At 40.3% G+C, this 21,953-nt stretch overlaps 5 protein-coding genes across 6 annotated transcripts in view; 3 read left to right on the top strand and 2 right to left on the bottom strand.

The window, feature by feature from the left end:
* The window catches only part of ppp2r2ba (protein phosphatase 2, regulatory subunit B, beta a), a 40,867-nt gene extending 35,281 nt beyond the window's left edge, over positions 1-5,586 (bottom strand). Inside the window, exon 1 of the mRNA XM_031745332.2 lies at positions 4,681-5,586. Coding sequence (XP_031601192.1) covers positions 4,681-4,759 — 79 coding nt within the window. The 5' untranslated portion in view covers positions 4,760-5,586. The remainder of the gene's footprint in view (positions 1-4,680) is intronic.
* Positions 5,587-5,756: 170 nt separating this feature from the next.
* rpl26 (ribosomal protein L26) lies at positions 5,757-9,407 on the top strand. Its single transcript, XM_031745335.2, has 4 exons — positions 5,757-5,885; positions 6,563-6,734; positions 6,830-6,970; positions 9,242-9,407. Exons 2-4 carry the CDS (start codon positions 6,567-6,569, stop codon positions 9,368-9,370), a joined length of 438 nt encoding a protein of 145 aa, XP_031601195.1. The 5' UTR covers positions 5,757-5,885; positions 6,563-6,566; the 3' UTR covers positions 9,371-9,407.
* Positions 9,408-12,121: 2,714 nt separating this feature from the next.
* atp6v0e1 (ATPase H+ transporting V0 subunit e1) lies at positions 12,122-14,015 on the top strand. Of its 2 annotated transcripts, none has more exons than XM_031745200.2 (4): positions 12,122-12,347; positions 12,855-12,902; positions 13,453-13,576; positions 13,671-14,015. In XM_031745200.2, the coding sequence occupies exons 1-3, from the start codon at positions 12,244-12,246 to the stop codon at positions 13,544-13,546; spliced, it is 246 nt and encodes an 81-aa protein (XP_031601060.1). In that variant the 5' UTR covers positions 12,122-12,243; the 3' UTR covers positions 13,547-13,576; positions 13,671-14,015. The 2 variants fall into 2 exon arrangements, with proteins under 2 accessions (XP_031601060.1, XP_031601061.1); XM_031745201.2 differs by having other exon boundaries at positions 13,674-14,015.
* A 274-nt stretch (positions 14,016-14,289) lies between these two features.
* On the top strand, positions 14,290-18,701 carry bnip1a (BCL2 interacting protein 1a). The gene is made up of 6 exons (XM_031745129.2): positions 14,290-14,413; positions 15,176-15,268; positions 15,383-15,474; positions 16,763-16,867; positions 16,980-17,098; positions 17,293-18,701. The coding sequence occupies exons 1-6, from the start codon at positions 14,333-14,335 to the stop codon at positions 17,487-17,489; spliced, it is 687 nt and encodes a 228-aa protein (XP_031600989.1). The 5' UTR covers positions 14,290-14,332; the 3' UTR covers positions 17,490-18,701.
* A 1,440-nt stretch (positions 18,702-20,141) lies between these two features.
* On the bottom strand, positions 20,142-21,680 carry nkx2.5 (NK2 homeobox 5). The gene is made up of 2 exons (XM_031745310.2): positions 21,335-21,680; positions 20,142-20,837 (listed from the first exon to the last, which is right to left on the bottom strand). The coding sequence occupies exons 1-2, from the start codon at positions 21,678-21,680 to the stop codon at positions 20,224-20,226; spliced, it is 960 nt and encodes a 319-aa protein (XP_031601170.1). The 3' UTR covers positions 20,142-20,223.
* Positions 21,681-21,953: the final 273 nt, after the last annotated feature.

Here is a 21,953-nt window from a genome sequence, read left to right on the forward strand (position 1 = left end):
TGTGAGGCACAGAGACTCACTTATACTGTAACTGTGCGCTTCTTTTCTTGTTTTCCTGCAGATTTGCTGCAGAAACTTAGCAGGAAGTGTTTGCTGTAAATTGAGATTACGGGAAAATCCTGTGTGAGGAGGACACTGATATGTTATGGTGTTTTTGTCTCACTGTGCAAAAGAACGTCATGTTCATTTCAGTTCCCAGTGGCTCCTGAGATCCTCTGCTTTTTCCAGATAGTGTATTATCTGCTATTTATTTCCTTCTGTTAAAGCACCCAACTTGTCTCGCTCTATTTAATTTAGTATTTAAATAATTCTTGTATACCTCATGTTCCTCACCATTGTCTATCTAGGCTCTCCTTTTGTTGCTCTCTCTTTCCCGTCACATCCATCAGATCGCAGCAGATGGCTGCTGTTCTTTGAGCCAGGTTCTGCTTGAGGTCTCGTCCTGTTAAAGTTTCCCAACATTCCGAGGTGACTGATTATAGGGAATTTTCCTCTTAAGGTCTTCTCTCAATTATTGTAAATTCTTTACCTTGCAATATAAAGCTACCCGGGGTGGTTGTTGCTCTAAAGTGGCACTAAAAAGGAACAGAACAGTTTTGTTTTCATGTTAACTGTAAACTGCCTGTGCAGCAAGGGCAGAAGCTGTTAGGAACCAGGCTAAGATACATATTTCTAAGCTTAGGCCTAGCTTGCCACTTGTTTGGCAAACCACCTAATTTATCTACCATTTAGGACAGGCAGTCCATCCACTGGTTAAGAACAGTGAGAGTGAACCAAAGCAATACAGCAAAACATAAACAGTGCACTGAGTGACACTAAAGGCATCCGCATAATCGTTTAGTTACTTGGAGCTACTTGGCCCCATGTTAAAATACATTTTTATTCAGTACAACTTTAAACTTTACTCCATTACAAGGATTACACAGCTGGGAAAAATGGATGGATGCATGACTACAGCTTTGGTCATTCGTTTGCTAAAACCGAAACAAATCTGCTGCTTTGTCATTCTAATCCTTTGCATGCAGCCACACTTCTTTTTTTCTTACATTTACACCACTAGGCCTATGTCATGAGAGCACCTGCAGGCAAGAAGCCAGGAAAGTGTGGAGGATCAATCCAGGTGGGAAGAAAACCTTACCGCTTTTACACATCAAGTTTACTTTACTTGTCATTAGGGTACCATTCAGTCTTTGAAACCTGCTATAAGTTGTCTTCTCTGTTTTAGATAAGCTTTCTAGAATATGTGGAAATAACCCCATTTGATCCTTCCTATCTCAGCTTGGATACTATTTAATTAACGAGTTAAAAAGCGAGATAATGGACATGCGATACTAACTGCAGGAGTATCCTATCCCTTCGAGGGCTGTCTCCTTTTTGACAAGCTGAAACAGAACAGTCACACTTGTAAGTGTGTGAATTATGTGAGTTTGGTATGTAGGGTGTTTGTCCCCAACGGCATGCAAGGGCAGGATGATTACGACAAGTGTGTTTTGAGCCGTGAACTGGGTGTCTGCCAGGGTAACAACAACAGAGTAGGATGTAAGATAAGGGACTGAACACACACACACACACACACACAAGCATATGCAATGTTCCTCAAACACACAAACACACGCTGTGTTCTTCAAACACAAAACTCCAACTCAGTGTCATGCTTTGTCAGACTGTCGACAGAAGTTCCCCTCCGGCAATGCCACGAAAAGCTCTTACAAATAAAATAACCACGATGTAGCAAAAATACACAAATGCACACGCGTGGCACGAGACACGTGTCAGCTATACCTAATAATCACAGAGACTTGACACAGATCTAATCTCAAAAAGATTAATTAATTAATTAAAAATCACTTGCCTTTCAGCTCAACTCCCCACCCCCCTAGCAAAATAATGTACCACAGGTTTCCCCTTAGACACTACAGCCAATAGATGGAGGAAGCTGATGCAGGACTTGCACTGCTGATTGATGGCAGTTTGAGATGTGGTGAGATGTCAGTTGGGGGGGGTGCACTTTTTCTTTTTTTCCTGACTCAAACACCAAGTAGCAGCAAAGACACACATATGCAGTCCCTTCAGAAAACTTGAAGACTTAATCCATCACACCCCTGCTGACAGACTCATGAAAAAGGAGAAAAGTGAACACCAGGGGACAAAAAAAAGATAAAAGCCACAGAGAGACCAATACAAACTTATAAACTTATACAGGGAGGCAGACAAAAGCTTGCAGTGTATCCCTCAGAGACTGGACCCAGGTGAATCCGAATGATGCTGGCACATTGCTCTCTACAATGGCCCAGATAAACAAAGAGAACACACACACAGACACACACACACACCATGGTCAGTGCAGTGCTTATATAATATATTTTCCACTAACATGGTAACTGCACACTCATCTTCCCTGCGGTGAACTTCGCTCAGCTGGAGCAGACATGAAGGAGGACTACAGTGATGCACCACCCAGCTTCCTTCAGACCAGCATGTCCGAATAAGGGGCAATAAATGCCAACAAGGTCAAAACGGGACACACCAGCAAAAGCTTTTACGCCAGCGCATGCATAGATTCTAGCACAAAAACAGCTACCTTCTCTTACTTTTTAAAACACACCCAAACACATAGTGTGCAGAAGTATTTGTCTCTCTTTTTCTTTCTTTTGTTTTTAACACATCATATTTCTAAGGTGATCTGCTGTGTCATCTCACTCTGCTGGCCTCCAGCACATGAGATTCAACATCTCTCACTCTTGCTTTCTCCATACAACTGTTTCATATTTCTTCACACAGGGAGCAGCACAGGATCGTGTATCATATTACCGAGGCTGAACAAGGCAGCCATGGTTTTTTTCTTCTTCTTCTTGATCTATCACTTCCTCTATTATACCACTCTCTCATGTCAGGCAGAGGGATGGAGACTCAGAAAGTGAGTAAACAAGCTTGGAGTGAAGACAGTGAAAAACATTTTGGTTGTTGGCCGCACCTCTTAACATCAGGGAGCTCAAACTGAGTTGGTATTTGCGATCGAATGCAGTAATGATAAACATTTCTATCATGTTTACGCCATGTGGTCATGGTGAGAAACTAGGCTACAGGAAAAGCGGGTCAATTTATATTTTACAAGACAAATATAACATCTCTAAATTTAAAATCCACATATGTACACTCTAAGTATACAAGAAAAGTTTTCCATACCCATTTGTTAAAAACCTTTTTTGTAAGTTATTTTGTTGTGATTCATATTTTGTGCAATGCATTGCTCCTGATCTCGTTTATAGCTTGCATCTAGTATTAGATAAACACACTTTAAACCTTGGACCTTGGATTTTATACAAATTCAACAATATTCTGGCTGATATAAATAAGATGACGTTTATTGACGTCAGATGCTGACATTTGTCTGACGTGTTGTGCCGCTTTTGTGCTGATTAAATGTTCAAAAGCTGTGTGATGGAGATCTAAATGACTTTGAAACAGGTATATGTTCAAAATGCACTCAGATTTATTTCCACTGCACAATCAGAGCCAACTAAAAACAAAATAAACAACTAGAATCAGTGCTGGCTTTGGCTATGAGGCAAACTGATAGCCATAATTTCACAGTCAATGTCTATCTTACATCCGACCTCCGCTTTAAGTGCTGTAATTAATGTTTGATAATCATACTTTAAATGGCTAATCAAGATTAAATTAGTCAGAAGGATGGAGGGAAGAAAAAATGAAATTTAGAACCGGGAAAGATCTGTGATGAAATAAAGAAGACACATAAAAAGTGCAAGAGTAGGTAGCCTCAAGTGCTTCTTCTTCTTTGGTGAATATATACAGTATATAGGTCAGCTCTACATGCTGTCTAAGACCTTGTCAATGCCCACAACATACTGGGATGTACAGTGTATCACACTATCTTCCCTTCTACCAGAAGGCTGAGGGCAGAGCACACACAGGAAAGAGGGCAACCATGCAAAGCTAAATAATGCAATGCCTCAGTCTCCACATTATGACCTAGTAAGTGGTTGGTTATACAAACACTCAGACCCTCTTGGGCTGTGTCTGACAGCACAATCAGCAGGATTATGAAGTCATTTCTCGGTCTAACAGCATGTCAATTCACCATTTTAACTTCAGGGACTCCAGGGGAATAACTGGAATGGGTGAATGTGAGAGGTTTGGGCGACGTGTGGAGATGCCTAGAAGCTCTTGAATTAAGTGATCTAGGCAGAGTGTGAGCTGGTGAAATGAATGGGAGAACCATGAGTAAGGAGCAATGTGGGTACTTGTCATGCAACTCCACAAACTGACTTTTTCTCTTGGCATCCTGTAGGCCTGTGTGTTGACACCTTTAAAGGGAGCAAAATGCACGAGAGTGGAGTGATACTGTTTACAAGACACAGTCACACACACACACACACACACACACACACACACACACACACAGTCTTGGAACGCTTTCTATAATTTGCATCAGAAATCTAGATTTGAGAAAGGGCTCCTTCAACTTCATGCACAGTGTCAAATCTGCATTGGTCTGGGTTAACCCTTTGGTTAAGCCGTAGCCCTTCAAGTGGCCAGCCTAACTTCTGCACATGTGTATCATATGTGCAGCAGCCTAAAAACATTGATGTCACAAGGCTCAAACTAAGCAACTCACAGACCCGTGAAAGCCACCCCCCGTTAAGCGTCCCACCCTACCTTCGGTGTGGCAAGTGGAGGACAGGATGGTGCTCGGAGGGCGGAAGAGGTACGGGAGATAACGGGAAAAACATTTCATCTTCTTCTCCGGTGCTTGCTGACGGGTGTAGAGCGTTGCGTTGCGGGCTCCACATCCGCACTGCTGCCGCCGACAGCCAGCCACAGAGGATCCGGGGAGGTTCGGAGAGGAGGAGGGGGGAGTGAAATAGGCTCTGTCCGCGGTGCAGGGGGGCTATGACAGCATCACTTTTTCACAGCCAGGCAGGAAGGCAGGCAGGCAGTAGGCTCCGGTAGAACTGCGCTTCACCCGGGGAGCGAATAGCGCACGGTGTCAGAGCGTCTCCGCTTCGGCAGGTCGTTCCGTGTATGTGGGCGAGTTTGTCTGAGCAGGACAGGGGGTCGCTTCTGTCCTCTTATCATGGGAGGTCAATGTATGTGTGGTCTGCTGGTGTGAACACCCTCCTCGTGTTTATTTCTCAGCGTATTGGGGTTTAAATTTAAAAAAAGAGCAGGGAAAGCGCAATTACTTCGGCGGGAGCCAGGAAGTGTTTCCTTATGAATTTGGTAGTCTGTTTTATATTAAATGTAGCTAAGGGCAAATACTTTGGAAATTACACTGAATGTTTTTTGGGGGTGTGTATTACCGATAGAAAATGTGTTTTGCCGATCTATTAATGCTACTCACACTTATCCCGAATGCCAAAAAGAGGGCTGTGTACTGCACAGAGCCCAGAACTTGATGAATCATAGACAAAACTTGTTTGTAAACCATGTTATCGATTAACTAAGTTTGGCGCCATCTTGTGGAAATGTTTAACGTAGCGAGCAAACACAACTTATAACGTCACAAAAAACAAACCTAGTAAACATTGTTGTGCTTGTTTACTAAAAACGCCCCTGTAATTTTATAAACTAAAAATTATTACGTGGCATTATTTAAAAAATAAAGTTGTTATGCTGAATAAAAATCTTAAAGGTCACCTTATTTTAGTCGAATTTAACTCCTCGCAGCACACGCAGCACTAAAACAAGTTCCAGTACGACGAAATTGTGTCATGTTTGCCAGACCCCTCTGTGTTTACGCTTGTGTTTATCTGTGTTATCATTTTAAACACTGACTTCTCGCGAGACTTGAGTGTGAACTAATGCCAGCGGAAGTAGTTTGCGAGTCTCTTTTCCGCCGGCCATAGAGGAGCAAAGGCAGGGTAAGAATTCCCAGCAGATGAATTCGCCAAAGTTATCGTTATCCATCCTGCTTTTAATACCACTGTGTGTCCGTATACAAGTGTAAACCCCACATATACTTCAGTACAATTAAAAATCAGTGAATATTGGCTTCGTGTTGACGATGGATTACTAAATAAACGCTGTCAGTAGTTGGTCTCCCTGTTAGGTCCTTCAGTATCCGCATGTCGGTTAGCGATAGTGAAGCAGCTCTACTCCTGGTGCTAGCCTTTAATAGTTGACCTATTTTACATTCTGTAAGTGTAATGGGCTTTTAAAAACATTTTTTGTAGAGTGTGTAGTTTGTTCAACCACTGTACCGAGTTTATGTTGCAGAAATATCCCGCTTCGGTCTGACGGCTATCTTATGCTAACTGCTTGAGCTAGCTTAATAGTCGCCTTTAAAACGTAGCACAACCTAGCCAGGTACCTAATACAGCAAAATAACACACCTAGTGGACATTCTAGGTTTGGGTTTTGGGTTCTCAGAGTTGCTTTATGTGGTGTCAGGAGAAAGTAGTGGGTTCTTTAACCCTACATTCTTATATTTTCCTTAAAACTGTAGATCCTGATCCACAATTTGAGTGGACTGTTTTGCAAGCAAGTGCAGCCTTTATCCCCTGGGTTTGTCAATGTGCTATTACTTGTTTCTTTACAGCATCATGAAGCTCAATCCCTTTGTAACATCCTCCCGTCGCAAGAACCGCAAGAGGCACTTCAATGCCCCCTCACACATCAGGAGGAAGATCATGTCTTCCCCCCTGTCTAAGGAGCTCCGCCAGAAATACAACGTGAGGTCCATGCCCATCCGCAAAGATGACGAAGTCCAGGTAATGTGGTTTGTATTGCTGAGGTGTTCTTTTTCATAGCAGATGTGCAACATGTTAGGCGGATTAGTCTGACCTGCTTGTGTATTTACATACAGGTTGTCCGTGGACACTACAAAGGCCAGCAGATTGGCAAAGTAGTCCAGGTCTACAGGAAGAAGTATGTCATCTACATCGAGCGTGTGCAGAGAGAGAAGGCCAACGGAACCACAGTCCATGTCGGCATCCACCCCAGCAAGGTGAGACATAATTGAGTAGATACTGAGTTTGTTTGAGTAGACTTGTTCTGTGGTAGTGTCACACATGGCACTTACTGGCTTCATATCTATTTGGTTTGTTTGTGTCAGGAAGTGGACCTGAGAGATGTAGTCTTGAGCTTTCCATGTCACAAACTCTTAAGCTGATCAACACAAATTCAATGTGGAGAGTAGCTATATAAGTATTTCTTGGGTATTTTTGGGTTCTTAGTGTGTGCTTTATCTATTGTAATTTTGAAAGTTGAGGTATTTTAGATCTTGATGTTTGTTTCTTTTCCTAAAGCTGGCTCAGAGCCCTGTTCCAAGAAGCATGTTCAACAAATAAAGTATATATATATAAACTTTGAGTTTAAGTCTTAGGTCTGCAACTCTTAAGCTGTATCCACATTGAAAACGATTGTCGTGTTGTGCCTTTTAGCAGTATTCTTCATTCTGTGGTAGTCTTTTCAGTCACTGGTCTGAAAGTCTGAGGGTTCCCACCTACTTCACATTGATAACAGTTACGTCACTCAAAGTCGCCAAATATCATTCACTTTTTATTGTGTGCTTACCAGATTGCTGTGAACTGCTAAAGATTTTGGTTTCAAAACAGCTAATCAGAGTATCTTCATTGAACTTGAGTGTTCACCTTGAGTTAAGCACATGCATGAGTAGGGAAAATGTAAAGCCATCAGAGGAGCTCTGACACCAAGATTCACCCAGAATCATAGGATCATGGGATTTCCTCATGTCTGGGTTAATGAACGGAGGGATGTTCGCTAAATCTGCTTCCATGAGTAGTGCCCCAGTCACTACTGTAGTAAACTTCAATAGCATTCAGGCGCTTGACTCTCTCATTCTGCAGTCGGACAGACTACTTGACTAGTTGTCGTTGTGTGGGACGGTAGTAGCCAAAGGCGGTGTGTGTTGTGATCTGGAGATTGTAAGCTGGTGTTATGGTTCGTTGTTGGTATACTCTCTGCACATGTATACATGTATCCACTTTCCAAAGTAAAGTGGAGTCAGATTCCTTACTTGTGTGCACAAACAAAATAAGGGTGACTCTGATGTTTCTGATTCTGCTCATTGCACTTCAACGCCACCTTAGACCCATTTAAATGTGGATGCTGGGTGCTGTCCAATCGCTGTAGTCTGCTCCTAAATTGATAAGTTTTCAAGATTCGATCACTGCATTAGTGCTGGTAAAGAAAAATCCAAAACAAGTAAACATTTTTATTGTGCAGAATAATTCAACTGCTGTGGTAGTATCCCGCTGTGCTATTGGGAAATCCCTATGTTCCTGAAGTTGATTTATCAAGGGACCAACCCACTCACACTTGTCTCCAGTGAGGCTGCAGTGTTTTAACAAAAAAAAAAAAAGGAACCTTTACAACAAGCCCAAATGACACCAAAACTCAGTATGCACCAGCAGCTCACTAAGGGCTATGAGGGTGCCATCAGTCCTTCTGTCTGCAGATTTCCTTTGTGGACAGTGTAGGATTACTAGATAAAAGATGATGCCACATCTAAGCCAGACTTCAGGTTTCTATATTACGCATGTGTAAAGCTGCCTGTTTGGCTAAGATTTGCTGCTAACTAATTATGATGTCTTAATCCTGCTCCCGGGTGCACGCCCTAAACTCTGATTACAGGTAGACTGAGAGAAATTTCACTTGGTTTTTGACACAGTGTTTCATCGTACTCTGACACTTGGTATTTTGAGCACTGAAGTTGAAAAATCAAAGTAAAAGTGACCAAATAACATTTTGTGGAGTGCAGTTGTTCTAGTTTAGCTGGATTATAGATTTTTTTTTTTTTTTCTTTTTTGAAACTTTGCTGATGCTGTTCAGTTCTAAATTACAGTGTAATGCATTAAACTACCAAAAAACCTCTTTCTGTCAGTTCTGTAAATCTGTAAACACTGGTGGACAGCTGAAGCAAGTACAGAGCTAATGGGAGAGCATGTGACATCTTAGATGCGGAACATTGGTAATTTAGGAAGAATTGAGATTATATTTGAATTTCAGCATATCTCTTTTAATTCAAATTTTTTAGTTTGTTTTTTAATATTTTAACGTAAACTGGAAAAGCAAGATTTTCCTTGTACATTTGGGGAAAAAAAATCCTTGGTTACAAAAACAGTGGGGAACTTTTCAATTATTAAGCAATGTGTTTTTGTGTAATTTTATTAAAGAGATTTGAGGATAATTTCAGACATATTGCTATCCGTGAGAGAATACATGTTTGTTTACCAAGATGTTTTTGTGCCTGCAGGTGGTCATCACCAGGCTAAAGCTGGACAAAGACCGTAAGAAGATCCTGGAGCGCAAGGCCAAGTCTCGCGCTGATGGAAAGGAGAAGGGCAAATACAAGGAGGAGACCATTGAGAAGATGCAGGAGTGAAAATGATCTTTTGCTATCAATAAACTCTGTAAATGGACCTCATGTTGTCTGTCATATTTTCATTGTAACACCCTAAACTCGGGAATGTTTTTTAGTATTTTATTTTAAACATGCTTGCCTTGTTTATGGAAATTAACACTTGGGTATACTGTATGCCATCAAAGTCATGTTCAAATCTCTAAACAGCACACTGCATTACAAGGAATGTAATGAATTGGCCAGTGCTGCTGGCCAATTCATTCATTTTCCAGAGAATGAGTAAAATTGTCACATTCAAAGGAGAATTAAATCAGATTAATTTATCTTCACTGACAAAATGGCATCCAACAACTTTAATGTTAATAAATTAACAAAAAATATTAATGAGTTCTTCACATATTTATTTTAGTGTTACAAAGAAGCTGTGGCGAAAATTGCATGATTTTATCATTAAAATATGTTCAAAGTGAACTACACAAAGAAATGTTCTTTAATTGCGCAAATGAGTGTAGTTTTGTTACAGGCAAGGAAATTCACGTGACTGACTACACACCACCTCAGCTTCTATGTTAATTGATTTTACTATGAAATGAAGTGAAAATCCAAAATACTGTGCAAGAAACAAAAAAATATATCAAAGCATTTAAGCAGAATTATGGAAACCCAGCGTTTGCTCTAACAGATCCAGATTAATATACTTTATGGATCCTGCAAAGAAAATTACTTTTACAGCAGCAGGATAAAGAATAAAAATGAAATCTTATGTCCTGACAGGTGTGTTCATCTGTCACAGAAGAGCTGTTTTATAGAGAACAGTAGGAAACCATTTTGGTTTTAAACAAGCTGATGAATGAGCTCTGCTGCCTCTGCAGAGAGGACTGCGATGACCGTGATGGGTTGTCCATGATGGACAGCAGGTAATTCAGTGACCTCTTGCTCTTCACTGAATGCCTCTGGGTTCTTGCTGCCATCTCCGACAGTGTTCAAAAGACAAGAAGAAAAAAATAGATTTTGCAAGAAATTTTACATTAAATTTAGCAAAATTCTACTGAAAAAGTGAAACTTTTATATGATAAAGACTCATTACATGCAAAGTGAGATATTTCAAGCCTTTATTTGTTATAATTGTGTTGATCGTGGCTTACAGCTTGTGAAAATCCCAAATTCAAAAGCTCAGAATATTAATATTAATAATACCTTTATTAATATTAATAATAATACCTTTTCACAATATTAAGAATATTGTGAAAAGGTCGAGTTGTAGGCTCAAAGTGTCCCACTCTGATTAGCTAATTAATCCAAAACATCTCCAAAGGGTTCCTGAGCCTTTAAATAGTTTCTCGGTCTGGTTCAGTAGGAATCACAATTATGGGGAAGACTGCTGATCTGACAGTTGTGCAGAAAACCATAATTGTCATCCTTCACAAGGAGGGAAAGCCTCAAAAGGTAATTGCAAAAGAAGTTGGATGTTCCCAAATTGCTGTATCAATGCACATTAACAGAAAGTTATGTGGAAGGGAAAGGTTTGGAAGAAAAAGGTGCACAACCAGCAGGGATGACCAGAGCCTGGAGAGCATTGTCAGGAAAAGGTCATTCAAAAGTGTGGGGGACCTTCACAAGGAGTGGACTGAGGCTGGAGTTGGTGCATCAAGAGCCACCAGACACAGACGGATCCTGGACATGGGCTTCAAATGTCATATTTCTCTTGTCAAGTCGCTCCTGAACAATAACGTCAGAATTGTCTTACCTTGGCTAAAGAAAAAAAGAACTGGTCTGTTGCTCAGTGGTCCAAAGTCCTCTTTTGTGATGAGAGTAAATTTTGCATATCATTTGGAAACCAAGGTCTCAGAGTCTGGAGGAAGAATGGAGAGGCACACAATCCAGGATGCTTGAAGTTCAGTGTGAAGTTTCCACAGTCTGTGTTAATTTGGGGAGCCATGCTGGTGTTGGTCCACTGTGCTTTATTAAGTCCAGAGTCAATGCAGCTGTTGAAGCTGAAGCTGACTTCATTTTCCAGCAGGACTTGGCACCTGCCCACACCTACAAACGTACCAAAACCTGGTTCAATAGATTCTCTATGGGGCTTTGCCAAGAGAAAGATGAGTGTCATGAGACCGAACAATGCAGAAGAGCTGAAGGCTGCTATTGAAGCATCCTGGTCTTCGATAACACCTCAGCAGTGCCACAGGCTGACGGAATCCATGCCATGCTGCATTGATGCAGTAATTCATGCAAAAGGAGCCCAAAACAAGTACTGAGTACATATGCATGATTATACTTTTCAGAGGTCTGACATTTCTCTATTTAAAATCCTTGTTTTATTGATTTCATGTAATATTAAAAATTTCTGAGCTTTTGAATTTGGGTTTTTCATAAGTTGTAAGCAATGATCAACAAAATTGTAATAAATAAAGGCTTGAAATATCTAAAAGGTAAAACTATATTAGTTTCACCTTTTAAGTAGGATTACTGAAATAAACTTTTGCTCGACATTCTAATTTTTCGAGTTTCACCTGTATAACAATGTGTAAATTCATATACTATTTTTCACGTTAATGAGAGAAATGTAGTAATAGAAATAAACATATATATGGCACAGTTTGTCTTACAGTTTGTCATACAGTTTTTCATTTTATGCATATGGAATATAACCACAAATTAAAGTTGGGTTAAAACGAAAATACTTTTCCCCATTTATTTAATTCCAGAGTTAATGAAAATGTTTCACAACACAAGCACTTTGAAATTTGCAGCGCAGTCCCTCCACTTCCTCCTTCTCTGGTTCACAGTCATGTGATACGTGTTGCCTTCCCCGTGTCGTCGTCGGCTGGGCAGGATAAAGTTAGTTGAAAGTTTATACCTCTGAAGTCTTGTGTTTTTAGACTAAATTCACAATGGCAGTAACTTCGTTTGCGATCGCGATTTCCGTGATGACTGTGTTCTGGGGTATTGTTGGAGGAGTTGTGCCTTGGTTTATCCCCAAAGGACCAAACAGAGGGTACGTTGGTTAGCTTCGCTGTAGCCTCCGGCTGGCTATAACGAGTTTACGGAAGGTTTTTATGTCAACGTTGTATTATTTTCTTAGTTTTTATACAAACAGGTGAAGTGTGCGTGAGCTAAATTTACTGTTAGCGTTGTGTAAAGCTGTTTATTACACTTACATATCACTTTTAAACCCTGTTAGCTACTCTAGTTACTAAAAGTTAAGAGTTAGCTAACTAAAGCTAATTTTACTCTGGCTTCTTGCTAAAGTTCCTCACATCCCCTGGCAGTGAATCCTGCTCTTGTATTTGAGTACATAATACGACCATTAATGGATTCAGTGTCTGGAAAATATGCCAAAGTCAGTACAACTTCCTTTATTTGTTTGTTTTTCAGTTGCATCACGAGACCCGGCTCGTGAATGACGATGAATGGCTGGATGTGTTTTAAATCCAGAAACTCACAGACATTAAATATTAGATGTGCTGTTTATATATTTAAAATGTATATTATTTTCCCACAGTGTGATAGTGACGATGCTGGTGCTAACTGCAGTCTGCTGTTACCTTTTGTAAGTATTCACCATCCTGATCCCTTTTTTTTCCACAGGCACACACACACAGGGGTACTATATTTAACTAAAAACAATAGAGGAAGCCTGCAATGAATCAGGCCTATAATATAAATGGCTGAAGTGAGTAGTCTGTTAAATATAAGAGGAGAACTATCTTCCTGATAGGCGATTAATTCATTTGGATGATAACAAATTGGTCCTCTTCCGTTGCTCCAAGTTCATTGATGCACGTTGCTTGAAAATAAAGCAGACTATGCATATCTTATTTCAGTCATAAATTATTTACATTTACAGTTTTGAATGCAATGGTGTTATGTTGCATGCCGGTAGACAAAAGGGGGCAGCATAGTCACAGTAGTGTTGCAGCCATGTGAGGTTAATCTCCCAAATGACCCCCAATATGGCTTGATGCTGTTTAGAATAAACCTAGGAGCTGGTTGCAGTGTCGTGACAAACCGTGGTGTTCATTCAAGATGACATTTTTATTAGAGATTGTGAAGTGAGTGTTTTGTTTGTGATCTTGATGGTGTCTTCTCTGTTCACTCAGCTGGTTGATAGCCATTCTGTCCCAGTTGAACCCGCTGTTTGGGCCTAGCCTGTCCAAGGATATTATTTGGTACCTCCGCTATCACTGGCCTTAATTTGCCTTTCTGGGGCTCCCAACCCTTAAGGTAAGCTTAAGACTATACCTACATGCTACTTTTACTTAATATATTAATACTTGGATGCATTTCCTCTAATATTGTGTTATTATTCTCTCGGCAGCAGAGGACCTTACAGTGCTGCACACCAGTGGATGTTTGCCATTGTAGAGATCAGTTGTCCCCAATTGCCTTAAAACCCTGAACCCTGTGTGATTATTGAGTGGCACCGGTGCCTTGTTTATATAATGACTCCCAAAGGGCTGTGAGATCTGTGTGGATGTGCTGTGGCCTAAATTAAAGTAACATTTCCTTGTTGCAGTTTTGTTAATATATTAAACTCATTGTGTTCAACAATATTGTTAGCATGAATGGCAGTTGTTGTGTGAGTGTGTTTATGTGTGAAGTTTGTGTCGGCTGGTTCATCAGATAATTAATAAATGAATAAATAAAAAAAATTCATCCATAATTGTTGTTGGTTGTATTTATATAACTTTTCAAATATAAAAGTGTTCATTTCTACATAATTATGTTGACAGTCATTTACACATTAAACACATTTATGAAGATTTTCATTGAGCTTAGAAAAGTGATTTTGTTTGTTTGTTTGTTTTGTTTTTTATTTTAGTTTAGTCTGAAAAAAATGACCTCATAAAACATTTTTAATGCAGTCATTATTGATAACGACGTTTTTGCGTAACAAAACACGTCAAACGGCGACGTTGACGTACGGACTTCAAATTGGCCTCTTTGCTTTCCGTAGCTCCAGCCGGCTACGTTGGCAACATGGCGTCGTCAGATGTCCACGTCCGAATATGCGAACAAGAAATACTCAAATATGACTTGGAAATTAAAGCTCTCATCCAGGTGCGAATATTTCTTTGGTAAGACTTCTTAGTGCTGCGACAGGACACGTTATTTTTTGAGCGTGTCACATAACGGAGTTGTATTAACTTGGCCTGAGGTGTAGCGACCGTCTCCGAAAGCCTAACAGCTCCTTTTTGTAGGAGAGAGCTGGCCAAGAGGCTAAGAAATATTTCCGATATTTCTGATTTCTTTATTTTATGTTTTTAAATCCTCTTGACTATAACCTGTTTATTGGTTGTAAAAAAATCAATCTATCTTTCAGGCAGCAGGTATTTAGATGTTAAATAATTTTAAACACAGCATTAACTTAACTTATGCACCTAAATAAAAATGTACCTTCATTAATCTTTTTCAAGTATTCAGTGGGCAGAAAAGCAATACAGTAAAACGCACGCTGGAAAATCGAGCATTGTTTTCCAAACATGTACCGGATCAAGTGTCTTACTTTTGCCACACTTAACTTACCCATATATAAATGGACAAGTTAAACTTTATTCTGCAAAACTTGACAAAAAATATTAGAATGCTGGTTAATTTTGGGGGGAGCGCCAATAAATAAATACATTTAAAAAATCCACTTTGCAGGAAAAAGTGAAAATAGTTCAAAGATGAGGAGGAGGTCTAAAACAATGCGAATTCTACAGTTGAGCTTGAGAAAGCAGTATTAATATGCAGAACAGCTGTCGTTTCAACATGTAAACAGTACCAGCAGTGTAGCAATGAAATGTCATGACTTTTATCCTTGGTTCAACATTTTACCAGGATATCAGCGAGTGCACAGGCCCTCAAAGCAAGCTGACAGAATTAAATGGAGAAGTGAAAAAGAACTTCCTCAGCTTAAGACTACGGATTCAGGTGAGAGATTTTCCATACATCACATAATCCCAATTAATAGACTGTGCATCGGTCGCTTGAACTTTTCTTTTCATATAATTGTAAGCCCTTGTCGTTGTTTTGCTTCCGTGTTAGGACTTGGAGCAGATGGCAATGGAGCAGGACAAAGAGTCAGACAAGCAAGCCTTAATGACTCAGGTAGAAGGCCACAGAAAACAGATGCTCAGGTAATGTCTTTAACACACTTTAACACTTTAAAGAGACTTTCCTATCTTGGTATCTCTGACACACTGCTAGCCTGTTTCCAATCATATCTCCTTAACCGCTCCCAGTTTATTCAACTGAAATTTTTCCGCTCTCGTCTATTCCCAGTCACTTCTGGTGTACCCCAATGCCCAGTCTTAGGCCCTCTTCTCTTTATAATATATATCCTCCCTCTTGGTATCATTTTCTGTAAATTTGATCTTCATTTTCACTGTTTTGCTGATGACACCCAGTTATATCTCTCCTGCAGGCGTGATCCCTCCCATCTTCTTCCCTTACAGAATGCTTATCCAAATTAAAATCCTGGTTCAGCTCTAATTTTCTAAAGCTCAATGAGGATAAGACCTCCTTATTGGTGCTAAATCCAACCTATTGAAGGCAAATCATTTCTCACTCACTATTGATAACTCCACAGTTTTCCCTTCACCTCAGGTTAAGAGCCTTGGTGTCATCCTAGACAGTTCACTATCCTATAAATCTCACATCAATAATCTCACCCATTCTGCCTATTTCCATCTACAGATTACGTCCTTCTCTTTCCACCCAGTCTATGTCCATTCTTGTTCATAGTCTCGTTATCTCCTGCATTGAGTATTGTAATTCCCTCTTACATGGTCTCACCCAAAAATCCGTCCATAAGCTTCAACTGGTTCAAAACTCTGCTGCCCGCATTATTACCAGAACGCCCTCCTACCAGCACGTCACCCCCGTTCTTCAGATACTTCACTGGCTCCCTGTGAAATTCCAGATAGTGTACAAATTTCTTCTGCTCACCTTTAAGGCCCTTCATAACCTTGCTCCTCCTTACCTTTCTGATCTGTTAAGCACTACTTCTTCTGCCTGCTCACTTCGATCTTCTTCTTCTATCCAGCTAGCTGTGCCTTCTTTCCGCCTCACCACCATGGGAAGCAGAGCTTTCAGTTGCCCTGTTTCCAGGCTGTGGAACTCTCTACTCCCAGATATAAGGAACATTGGTTCTCTCTCCCGGTTTAAATCCCAACTCAAAACCCATCTGTTCAATTCTGCATATTTACTGTGAACTAATTGTTTTATTTTATCATTTGCTTTTTGTTTTTTATTGGTCTTCGTTGGCATTGTTCTATTATAAGTTTTATTCTATTGTTAAGTGTTCTTGGGTGTCTTGAAAGGCACTTTTAAATAAAATGTATCATTATTATTATTATTATTATTATTATTAAAAGCTTACTTACTAAAAAAGTTTATTAATTTTGTTTTTTGTATTTTTCGCAGTAACCAGACAACCTGGAGGAAAGCCAACCTGGCCAGCAAACTTACAGTCGACAACATGGAAAAGCAGGCCCTTCTTAATGGAGCTGATGATTCTGTGAGACAGAGGTGAACTGAAGATTGCCCTAATATTTAAAGACCACTAAACCTCAACTTTGCATTTAAGCAACTTTTGCTCTTATGTGATGCATTCAGTTTGCATGCATTCTTTCTAATTCAGGAAGATGGCCAAAGAGGGTCTGGCCCAGACCACCAGCGACATCACCGAAAATCTTATGAGCATCAGCCGAATGATGGCCCAGCAAGTTCAGCAGAGCGAGGACACCATAACATCACTAGGTTGGTGAATGAACAGTATCCTGTTGTTTTGTTATACTTGTTTAATTTTAAATGTCATTAAAGCATTCTTGTTTACTCAGAGTAATTTAACAGGTTACACTGTGTTAATGCACACACTCGGGATATAATGTCTATTTATATTAGTGACAAATGTGTAGCCCCACATTTTTTTTTTTTTTCTTTTCTGTTTAAAGCAACCTCCTCCAGAACGATCCAAGAGACAAATGATGAGTTTAAGACCATGACAGGGACCATTCAGATTGGCAGAAAACTCATCACCAAGTACAACCGGAGGGAGCTCACCGACAAGCTGCTCATCTTCCTGGCGTTAGCTCTGTTCCTCGCAACAGTCCTCTACATCCTAAAGAAGAGACTGTTCCCCTTCCTGTAGACCAGAAGGGTTCTCCCGTGAGCATGAATGGTACTTTCCATAGTCAGTGGGAATGATTTAAACAACTCTGAATGCTGCGTGCCATGCTAGACGCATTACGGCGTCTGCATGGCGGAATGCGAACTGCTTACTTGACTGAACAGAGACGCTGCTGAGAGTGAAATATTGTCCACGCAGAGGGAGAGCGACCTACAGGCCTGCAGCTCAGAGGCAGACTAAAGGAAAAAAATTCTTTTGGCTTCAGGATGTAAAACGTGTCTTTGTATGAGGGAAATTTATTTGCTGATTATTATGAAACATGAAATATGGTACAGTATGAGGATTATCATGGTTTCATTTGGAAAAGAAAAGTAATTTTTAGCTTCAACAGTTTTTTATTGGCAAGTCAATCACTGAACTATTAAAGTAGCATGCAATGCTATTAATTACTGTTAATTCAAGGCAAAAAATGCTATGTAATGACATTATATTACAGACATATATATTTGTTTTTATGTCACTAGTGGAAACCAAGCCGTTTACCACGATCCAGTTTCCCATAATTACTGTCAATAACGTTCCAGCTTTATATGTAAATGCTATTTGTCGGAATGCACTGTGCATTACTGTACTCCGTAATCATTAATTACTGTTGTTTATGTGAAAAGAATATTTAAGTACTTTTTAACTTTATTATGATTCAGGCTCAATTGCACTCACTCCTCACTGTGTTTTCCTACTTGAACAGCACTCGTAGGGTGTATATACACTTCTAACTGTCTCTGTGTTTATTCACTTGGCATGCAAATCAAAGTAAAAAAAAAAACCTTTATTAAGTGTAAGACTGGATGCAGTCTGCTCCGTCTCTGCCGGTGTAAATGCGGCCGTGGCTCTGCAGCAGAGCAGAAAAGCTCCGAAAAGCACCAGCAATTTTCACACTGGCAGAGATAGGACTGCATGCAGCCCTGCCTTTCTTCAGATAAGACCCGGAAAAGCAGACTATTCCCTCTCCCTTTCCAACGTGAGTGGAGGGTGAGGGGGAGGGATATTTTTAGGTTTGTGTGGCGCTGTTATCTGACGTTCCCTTTTCAACACCACAGAGGAGAGGGTGGCCAGAGAAGCCACATGACCTTGCCACCCTTTGAGCAATTGCCTGGCATTGCCATTTCATTTTTATTATTTGTAAATGTCATCGCTAATTATTAATAAACACAATGGCTCCCGTCTTCTTTAGTGTGTCTCAAATGCGCATTTGTGACTGTATTGTTTACAGTAAGATAGCAGACAATAGAGTATGTGTGGAGAGACCTGAGAGATGCCTAAGCATCTCTTACTTGTGTAAAGTGGCGGCAGTTGGACAGAGCCAATTTCCAGTCTGTTCGTATAGCCGCACACTTAGACAAAGCCTTTGGCTCTCTGTCAAGCAAATTGGGCCATTCTTGCATTTAGCACCAAGATACCGACAATTGAGTGTTTGGGTTTGTATCTGGATAAGTGGGCAGAGGTCTCTGAAGGGTACACGACACCACACTGATGGTGTAAACACGGGGATCAGGTGGCTAATGGGAGACCTCAGCAACTCCACATTCATTTGGTAAATTTGACTTTATAGAGCTTTGGTATCTTTAGTATTTAATACATACTTCATTTTGATACTGGGTGTGTGTTCAGCTGAAGAGTAACAGCTGTAACAGCTGTGTTACAATAAAAATGACAAAATTACAGTAATTTTCAGTAATCCAGTGTACTGTCCATAAATAGTTGCATATCTTTGATCTGGTCACACCTTATATTTGCCACCATGTTTCCAAGTTCAGGGAAAAAGACTATTGACTTTTAGGAATAAAGAGAAGATGAAGAAATAATTCATATAAAATTTATCTACATAAAAAACAGATCATTCGTTTCAGGGTTTCCTTATTGGAACCCAGTTTGATACATTTTAAAAGGTCAAGGTCACGGCTAGTCAAAGCAACCTTATAAACACGTGTAAAAAGTACATGTGGCTGACAGTGGGTTGTAAAAGAAAATGTAAACATTTAACAACCTTTTACCTTGTTGAAGCGTACTGAATGAAGCTTTCTAATAGGTACTTGAGCAGTTTAACCATCTGTCAAACCATGGGTTGGTTTGACAGATGTCAGGTTTTTTATTTTATTTCTATGCATGTTTAGCAGTATGTAACCCACAGGTGTGTATTCTATGTGCTGTTAAAATTATAGTTTTTTATTGGATGATTTAGTTGAATTCGTGTGGGGGTTTTGTGATGTACAGTTAGATAACAGAGCTAAAACAGACACGATGAGGATGTGGTTGTATGTTAAAAATTTTAATAATAATAATAATGGTAGTAACAATAACAATATAGAATATATATACAATTATATCATATAATTAAGTTGTAAATTGTTTAGTTTTCCACCGAAAATACATTTGGTAGAAAGAAATCTGTAATAACCACCTTAAACAAGGTATGGAAAAATAGAAAGTGAAATCTGGCTATTTTTAAAATTAAAAAATGGCATTTATTATTTTGTTTTTCGCTCAAATTAAATGTGCGCTGAAAATAACTGAAAATGTAACACGTTTAGACAAAAACTGGTGCTGAACTCAAACGGAAACTACGAGAAATAATTCATCAAATATAACTAAATTACACAAACTCCTCAATGTTTTAATTCGTTGGTATACACGCATGCAGTCATAAAATCCTATTAAGGTAAATTAGCTTCTTTTTTTCTTCTTCTTCTCTTGTTTACCACGTCCTAATGCCGTGTAAGGAAGACACCCCGTTACTGGAGGGGTATGTGTTCTGGACGTTACTGAAATCCCCTACCCCAAAGTTCATGTAATTGCCGTTGCTGGAGGTTCCTTGCATAGTCTGCATTGCAGCTGCGGGGTAATTGCATGCATAGTTCGTGTTGCAGCTGGAGCCGGTGTAGTTGCTGAAGGCTGTGTAGTTGTTATAACTAAAATGGTTAATGTGACCCATACTGTAGGAAGGATTGTAGGTGGTCGCGTCACCCGCGAGACAGGGCTTCCCATCCCTCACCAGCACCGGCACCGACACCCTCCTGGGCGGCGGCAGGGACACCATCTCCAGGCTCTGGTCCTGCTTCTGCCGCTTGCACTTGTACCTCCTGTTCTGGAACCAGATCTTCACCTGCGTCGGGGTGAGTTTGAGAACCCCGGCGAGGTGATCTCTCTCCGGGGCCGAAAGGTACCGCTGCTGTTTGAAGCGGCGCTCCAGCTCATACACCTGCGCCTGGGAGAAGAGGACCCGGGGCTTCCTGCGCCTCCGAGGCTTGGGCCTGTCCTGATCCTCGGCCTTTATGTCCTCCACAGACTCTGACGGAACACTGAACTCATCTGATTAAGGCAAACACAGACAGAAAAAGCACAGAGAAATAACTGAATTATAATTCTTCCCGGTTTTAGAATTTGTATTTTTATATATATATTTATTTTGCGCTGTTATAACGATTATAATAATTGGCACAGGTTAGGGCAGATCGCCCCGGCCATCCGTGCGGCCGATCGTGCGTAATATGATTTACGCACAATGATTTATGATTTGTAATTTCATACCAAAGATGTCAATAATAGTTTTATTTTGTTACATTTTTCAAAATGATTTTCAAATCAATATTAAAGTTCACCAACTTTCATTTATGTTTACATTTCAGGTTTAATTTTATGCCCTTTGTCCAGCAGCCCCTGTTTTTCTTGTATACTTTCTTGTGGTACGTATTACTTTAGTTAAGAAAACATTAAGAGAATCTGTCATTATTCAAATCAAGCGTATGAGCATCCAGGCCTAGGTTTAGTGAGCCTCCAAACTAAAGACAATTCTTTCTTCAGCTCACCTTTTCTTCTTTTCCCCTCAAACGCATCAGATTTTCCATCCTTATCTATTTCCATCTCCATGAGGGATTTGCCATAAAAGGTAGAAGCAAAGTTAAGTGCATTGCCTCTGCCGGCTCTGGAGTCGTGTGTGTCCTCTACATACAGCGAGGCGGCGGTGGACGAGATGTCCCGGAGAGGCTCCTGCTTCATTCGGCCCAGCATACAGGAGGAGGAGGATGTCGCCACGGTACAGCAGTCCATGCGAGAACAAACGTCCAAAGAAGACGCCAGAACGTCATGAGTCTGCTCCAAGTTTAATATATCCTTAACAGAGAAGGGAGTGGACGTGCTGGGGCTGGGAAACATTGCCAAAAACCAGAAAAAGAAAAATAATCTGTTAATCTGTCACATGGAGGCCAAAAAGAAGTAACCAAAAAACTTTCCTTCTTGATAGTGTTTACTGGATTTACATATAAGTTTGGTAGACCGGACTGTTCTTGAGTGAAGTGTGCATTTTGAATGTCAACTCTGACTCCAAACTTTTTTCTTGGCCCCTCTCTCTCCCTCCTTTCAGTGACGCAGAGAATGAGGGAGGGACGGGGGGATCCAGTGGGACCCTGAGCTCTGGTACTCCCATAT

The sequence above is a fragment of the Oreochromis aureus genome, linkage group 2 (genome assembly GCF_013358895.1).
Source record: "Oreochromis aureus strain Israel breed Guangdong linkage group 2, ZZ_aureus, whole genome shotgun sequence".
In the NCBI taxonomy this organism is placed as follows: Eukaryota; Metazoa; Chordata; class Actinopteri; order Cichliformes; family Cichlidae; genus Oreochromis; species Oreochromis aureus.